Genomic DNA, 7,715 nt, shown 5'->3' on the forward strand with positions numbered 1-7,715 from the left:
TAAAATTTTATTTTTATAATTAATAATAATATTGTTTAAATTATGTTTAATAACAAATAATTGCATATTTGATTATAATAACAGAAATATAGAAAAATTTATTATCTCCTTGTTAAATATTATATAATTATTGCTCAGATTTAATGTTTTAATATAATATTTCTTTATTATTGGATTAGGTTCTTGCAATCTCTGATATAGTTATTTATCGCACAAGATCTGAACGATTATGTAATGATTTATTTACATTTTTGGGAGATGCATCTCAAGCTTATGTTCAACACTTTTCCCGTGAATTAAGAGCCGCTTCTGCTCGCTGTAATTTTGCCGGTCCATTATCGTCACTTGGGCCTGCTGTGATAATTTTTCATGAGACAACCCACACAAATATACTTACTACAGGTAATTGTGTGATTTTAAAAATATATTAATTTATCAAAAAATTCTAGTTAAAAAATTAAACAATTTGATTGCAAATAAGCAAAAAGTAATACCAATAGTTTATAGTTATAAAATTTTCATTTCGTATATTAATTTATATATAGTTTTTTTAATGTTATGACTTATTTCTGAAATGGCTGTTTTGTTAATTTTTTTTTTGTTTTTGCTAACAATATGATTGACTAAGTGTAGCTGTCTGCATGCAGCAAGAAGTAATGTGGTGTAATGCACCTAAGAAAAGGAATGCAGAATGATTTCAGGATCCAAAATTTCTCCCATGCATACACAAAATATCCCAAAATGACAAATAATACCATTTAAATTAAAATGATTTATCATTTTTCATTTTAATAATTATGATTGTATAACAAAACAATTTCTGATTTTTTTCCCTCAGTTTAGTAATAATTTATAAAGTTCAGGAAATTTTATTAAGAGAGAAATTTAATAAATATATACTTTTTTACATGAATTATACAGGATTTGTTAATGAATAATAAGTAATTGCTTTCTTTTTCAAAGCCATGTAAATTTATGGTTGTGGATTAATAACAGAATAAGCTACTTTAATTTAATAAACACTATTTTTAGTTTGGCAATTATAAAAACTATATAACTGTTAATTAGAAAAAAATAACTAATTAAAAAGTTGGAGAAGCAGTAGCATAGTAAATCAAATGCTGTTTTATTTTGTCAATGTGCTATACTGTAAAGAATGTGATGGTCAGGAAATTTGTACAAAGTTAGTCTGGGAAAATCATGGAATTTAAAGCAAAAATTTGAGTTCCACAGGGTTCCACCCTGTGTATATCATGTTTAGTCATTTTCCAGTTATTAAATTAAAATAAAATATAATTTTTGTTTCAAGATAAAATAATGAAATTTTTATTAATTTGTTATAACAGAAAATAATAAGAGTCCTGAAGATTTATTAAAACTCAGATTTCAAAAATTGGGACTGAGTATTGATGCTTTTAGTGCATTGGAATATGCAGGTACAAGAACTATCAGACCTCCAACTTTATTTGATGCTTTAAAAATTGCTATTAAAAAACATTTGCAAAATTCATCAGTAAGATCATGTCGTCCACCTGGTATAATTTATCAAGCTTTAAAGGTAAGAATTTCAATATCTCAGAAAAATTAATCTTTAAAACTTTTATTGTTAATATGTATTTAACAAAAATGTAAATAAAGTAAAAGTTATAAAAATTGTAATATTCAAAATTTAGAACATTAAATTTATTTAAAATAGATTTAAATTTTAAGTGTTAAAAGAAAATTACTTACAAAATACATTATTAAAGATAAAAATTACAAAAGAAATTACATATTTTTTAAAATAATGAGACAAAAGTAGGCCTACTTTCTTTGTTAAATGATGTCATTTCATAAGGATTTTTCATAACACTGAAAACGATTTTGACTAAATTATGATAAATGATAGACCAGTTTGGGGTGCATACACTACTAGAATATTAGAATTAGAATTTTTGATTTGGTGGAAATTGAATGAAAAATAATGATTTTTGTTAACAATATGTCTCTGGACAATTTTTATTTTCAAAAATTTATTTGAACTCCTTCCAACCTAGATAGTAAAATGAAAATTGGTTAATGAAACAAAGAAAATTAATAGATGTTTTTGAGATAGGTAAAGTGCATGCACTTGCAAGAGGGAAATAAAGATTTGGAGTTTGGGAGTTGTAGAATGCTCTAAATGATTTTGGAATGATTATGAGTGAAAAAGAATTCATTAAAATTGATGATAAAAGAAAGAAATCTCTATTTAATACCTCCAATAATTTTTTATTGATATTTTAAATGTTGAGGCTCAAGAAATGTTTGATAATGAAGATTCTCTTTGAACGAATTTTTGATATTCCTTACAACTCTTCAGTAAAATATTTCTAATGAAAATCAGTTAATATTAATTCAACTTTATTCTTATAACCTTAAAAAAAATTGTATTATTTTTAACATTGAATTTACCTTACTCTTTTGCAGGCATGCATGTCCTTATCTAGCTCAAAAACATCTACTAATTGTCTTTATTTCATTAACCAATTTTCATTTTATTATTCAGATTGGAAGGAGTTCAAATAAATTTTTGAAAATAAAATTTCTCAATACAAATAGTATTAAAGAAAGTCACTTTTTTTATTTTCTCAATTCCAGAAAGTCAAAAATTTTAACATTCTAGTACTGTATGCATCCCAAAGTGTTCTATCGCTTATCATGATTTAGTGGAAATCACACTCACAATGTTATCAAAAATCCTTATGAAATGACTTCCTTTTTTTATCATTGATAGGTGTGTTTTAAAAGACAGTTTAATTTGATTACTTTAATTAAACTGGACAATCTGCTAAATAATTGAGCTATAATAAAGTTAAATTTATAACTTTGTATTTAAATTATTTGTGTCTAAGTATTAACTTAACCTTATTATAGCTCAATTTATTCAGCAGATTGATTTCAGTTTAATTTGAATTTCAGAGCTTAGTTTTGAGTTTAGATTAGAAAATGCACATTAATTAAAAATATCAATATATAAATGTGATATTTTTAAAAATCAGTATTAATTTAATTTAATTAAGAAAAGTTTTTGAATATTTTTAAATTAAGAGTTTTGTTAACTTTTAGGTATTAAATGAAAAATTTAGTGGTGATATAGATAAAACTATACCTAGTACATTTCCTGATCAATATTTTACTTGTAATGCTTATTGTCAGTCATGTGGGTAAGTATATTTTTGAAAAAATAACTAATTTTAATTATAAATAATTTAATTTTCATCTGATAACATTTTAATTAAAATTATATAAAAGGGAAACTAAATAAAAATGTGATAAAGCTTCATTTCTATTGTAACATCTTAATAATAAGATTAATGAATTTAAATTTAAAAAACTGCATCATTTTAAAGTTTACATGGTATATGATATTTCATAAAATACTATTAACATAAATAGCATGTATATTGTATTCTCTTTGGAAACATGATATATAATTTATAATTGGTAATTGTTCTAATTATATATTATTAATTTTTTATTGACTGCAAACATTGCTGAAATTAATACTTTATTTTTGCGGCTTGACCGGCATGCCACATATTACTGGGGGAGACCAGAATGCTGGTTAAACTGTGACTAAAAAATAAAATTAATCAGATCTAACAAAACTAGTTGTTAAATAAATGTTAAAGAAAACGTTCTTTCAAGTAAAACATTATAATTTGACTGACTTAAAATCAGAAAGCTAGTTTTGTTTACAGTACAATAAAACAATTAGTGGCTTATTGACATTACTTGTAGTAGTAAATGGTCAGTGTGGGATGCACTGACATTCTACTCTGATCTTAAAAATNAATGCACCTAAGAAAAGGAATGCAGAATGATTTCAGGATCCAAAATTTCTCCCATGCATACACAAAATATCCCAAAATGACAAATAATACCATTTAAATTAAAATGATTTATCATTTTTCATTTTAATAATTATGATTGTATAACAAAACAATTTCTGATTTTTTTCCCTCAGTTTAGTAATAATTTATAAAGTTCAGGAAATTTTATTAAGAGAGAAATTTAATAAATATATACTTTTTTACATGAATTATACAGGATTTGTTAATGAATAATAAGTAATTGCTTTCTTTTTCAAAGCCATGTAAATTTATGGTTGTGGATTAATAACAGAATAAGCTACTTTAATTTAATAAACACTATTTTTAGTTTGGCAATTATAAAAACTATATAACTGTTAATTAGAAAAAAATAACTAATTAAAAAGTTGGAGAAGCAGTAGCATAGTAAATCAAATGCTGTTTTATTTTGTCAATGTGCTATACTGTAAAGAATGTGATGGTCAGGAAATTTGTACAAAGTTAGTCTGGGAAAATCATGGAATTTAAAGCAAAAATTTGAGTTCCACAGGGTTCCACCCTGTGTATATCATGTTTAGTCATTTTCCAGTTATTAAATTAAAATAAAATATAATTTTTGTTTCAAGATAAAATAATGAAATTTTTATTAATTTGTTATAACAGAAAATAATAAGAGTCCTGAAGATTTATTAAAACTCAGATTTCAAAAATTGGGACTGAGTATTGATGCTTTTAGTGCATTGGAATATGCAGGTACAAGAACTATCAGACCTCCAACTTTATTTGATGCTTTAAAAATTGCTATTAAAAAACATTTGCAAAATTCATCAGTAAGATCATGTCGTCCACCTGGTATAATTTATCAAGCTTTAAAGGTAAGAATTTCAATATCTCAGAAAAATTAATCTTTAAAACTTTTATTGTTAATATGTATTTAACAAAAATGTAAATAAAGTAAAAGTTATAAAAATTGTAATATTCAAAATTTAGAACATTAAATTTATTTAAAATAGATTTAAATTTTAAGTGTTAAAAGAAAATTACTTACAAAATACATTATTAAAGATAAAAATTACAAAAGAAATTACATATTTTTTAAAATAATGAGACAAAAGTAGGCCTACTTTCTTTGTTAAATGATGTCATTTCATAAGGATTTTTCATAACACTGAAAACGATTTTGACTAAATTATGATAAATGATAGACCAGTTTGGGGTGCATACACTACTAGAATATTAGAATTAGAATTTTTGATTTGGTGGAAATTGAATGAAAAATAATGATTTTTGTTAACAATATGTCTCTGGACAATTTTTATTTTCAAAAATTTATTTGAACTCCTTCCAACCTAGATAGTAAAATGAAAATTGGTTAATGAAACAAAGAAAATTAATAGATGTTTTTGAGATAGGTAAAGTGCATGCACTTGCAAGAGGGAAATAAAGATTTGGAGTTTGGGAGTTGTAGAATGCTCTAAATGATTTTGGAATGATTATGAGTGAAAAAGAATTCATTAAAATTGATGATAAAAGAAAGAAATCTCTATTTAATACCTCCAATAATTTTTTATTGATATTTTAAATGTTGAGGCTCAAGAAATGTTTGATAATGAAGATTCTCTTTGAACGAATTTTTGATATTCCTTACAACTCTTCAGTAAAATATTTCTAATGAAAATCAGTTAATATTAATTCAACTTTATTCTTATAACCTTAAAAAAAATTGTATTATTTTTAACATTGAATTTACCTTACTCTTTTGCAGGCATGCATGTCCTTATCTAGCTCAAAAACATCTACTAATTGTCTTTATTTCATTAACCAATTTTCATTTTATTATTCAGATTGGAAGGAGTTCAAATAAATTTTTGAAAATAAAATTTCTCAATACAAATAGTATTAAAGAAAGTCACTTTTTTTATTTTCTCAATTCCAGAAAGTCAAAAATTTTAACATTCTAGTACTGTATGCATCCCAAAGTGTTCTATCGCTTATCATGATTTAGTGGAAATCACACTCACAATGTTATCAAAAATCCTTATGAAATGACTTCCTTTTTTTATCATTGATAGGTGTGTTTTAAAAGACAGTTTAATTTGATTACTTTAATTAAACTGGACAATCTGCTAAATAATTGAGCTATAATAAAGTTAAATTTATAACTTTGTATTTAAATTATTTGTGTCTAAGTATTAACTTAACCTTATTATAGCTCAATTTATTCAGCAGATTGATTTCAGTTTAATTTGAATTTCAGAGCTTAGTTTTGAGTTTAGATTAGAAAATGCACATTAATTAAAAATATCAATATATAAATGTGATATTTTTAAAAATCAGTATTAATTTAATTTAATTAAGAAAAGTTTTTGAATATTTTTAAATTAAGAGTTTTGTTAACTTTTAGGTATTAAATGAAAAATTTAGTGGTGATATAGATAAAACTATACCTAGTACATTTCCTGATCAATATTTTACTTGTAATGCTTATTGTCAGTCATGTGGGTAAGTATATTTTTGAAAAAATAACTAATTTTAATTATAAATAATTTAATTTTCATCTGATAACATTTTAATTAAAATTATATAAAAGGGAAACTAAATAAAAATGTGATAAAGCTTCATTTCTATTGTAACATCTTAATAATAAGATTAATGAATTTAAATTTAAAAAACTGCATCATTTTAAAGTTTACATGGTATATGATATTTCATAAAATACTATTAACATAAATAGCATGTATATTGTATTCTCTTTGGAAACATGATATATAATTTATAATTGGTAATTGTTCTAATTATATATTATTAATTTTTTATTGACTGCAAACATTGCTGAAATTAATACTTTATTTTTGCGGCTTGACCGGCATGCCACATATTACTGGGGGAGACCAGAATGCTGGTTAAACTGTGACTAAAAAATAAAATTAATCAGATCTAACAAAACTAGTTGTTAAATAAATGTTAAAGAAAACGTTCTTTCAAGTAAAACATTATAATTTGACTGACTTAAAATCAGAAAGCTAGTTTTGTTTACAGTACAATAAAACAATTAGTGGCTTATTGACATTACTTGTAGTAGTAAATGGTCAGTGTGGGATGCACTGACATTCTACTCTGATCTTAAAAATAACACTATCTCAAATTTCACACAAAGTGGATGTTAATCAGTGTAAGTTGAGATGATTTACTGCAAGTTTCTGAAATTTGATGTTTTTGTGTTTTTGGATTGAATTATAATAAAATATAAAAAAGCTCTTTTGACATTTCATGTTAGAAAAAGAAAAGAAGATGAAATGAAGAAATTAAATGTGTAATTGTAGTTTTTGATGTAATGCTGACAGTTTCACAGTTTTAGAATAAAAACTTTTTTTAGTGTTCCCTAGAGAAGGATGTATAACCTCACCAGCAATTATTTATTGTGACATCATCACAATGCTGGGCTGCAATTTTTAATTTAAAATATATGCACTCCACCTCAAATTAGTAGTGGCTTGCCCCTGTACATCATACTTTTCCTTTAACAATAGAGTTGTGCCGGTCATCTTTTAACTCTTTTCAGAAGTTTTGAATTAAAATAACCCGACTTCTGGTTTGCATTGGAAGTTTGTATATAGTTGATTGGGGTCTCCAGCTCAAGATTTTCATATCTGGTCTCATCTTTCATCTATTTGATTCCATTCTTGAGATTAAGAAAAGACAGATGGACAACAGTGGAAATTTATAGGTCTACAATTTTTTCAAATTGCAGACCAATAAACTGGCATGCCGGTTTTTACCATATGGAAATATCTGATTTCATGGTCTTCCCTGGATAGATAGACATGCCAGACAATCTGCAAAAGTACAGTATTTATATTTTTTGTACTGTACAATTTCAAA

General features: G+C 24.6%; 1 protein-coding gene across 1 annotated transcript in view; it reads left to right on the forward strand.

Moving 5' to 3' along the window:
* LOC111623334 (zinc finger FYVE domain-containing protein 1-like) overlaps nucleotides 1-7,715 on the forward strand; it is a 56,491-nt gene that overhangs the window by 11,776 nt on the left and 37,000 nt on the right. The window contains exons 2-7 of the mRNA XM_023365870.1: nucleotides 180-402; nucleotides 1,347-1,558; nucleotides 3,088-3,185; nucleotides 4,114-4,117; nucleotides 4,496-4,708; nucleotides 6,238-6,335. Coding sequence (XP_023221638.1) covers nucleotides 180-402; nucleotides 1,347-1,558; nucleotides 3,088-3,185; nucleotides 4,114-4,117; nucleotides 4,496-4,708; nucleotides 6,238-6,335 — 848 coding nt within the window. The remainder of the gene's footprint in view (nucleotides 1-179; nucleotides 403-1,346; nucleotides 1,559-3,087; nucleotides 3,186-4,113; nucleotides 4,118-4,495; nucleotides 4,709-6,237; nucleotides 6,336-7,715) is intronic.

The sequence above is a fragment of the Centruroides sculpturatus genome, unplaced genomic scaffold (assembly GCF_000671375.1).
Source record: "Centruroides sculpturatus isolate CEXI.00-Female unplaced genomic scaffold, Cexi_2.0 scaffold339, whole genome shotgun sequence".
Taxonomy (NCBI): Eukaryota; Metazoa; Arthropoda; class Arachnida; order Scorpiones; family Buthidae; genus Centruroides; species Centruroides sculpturatus.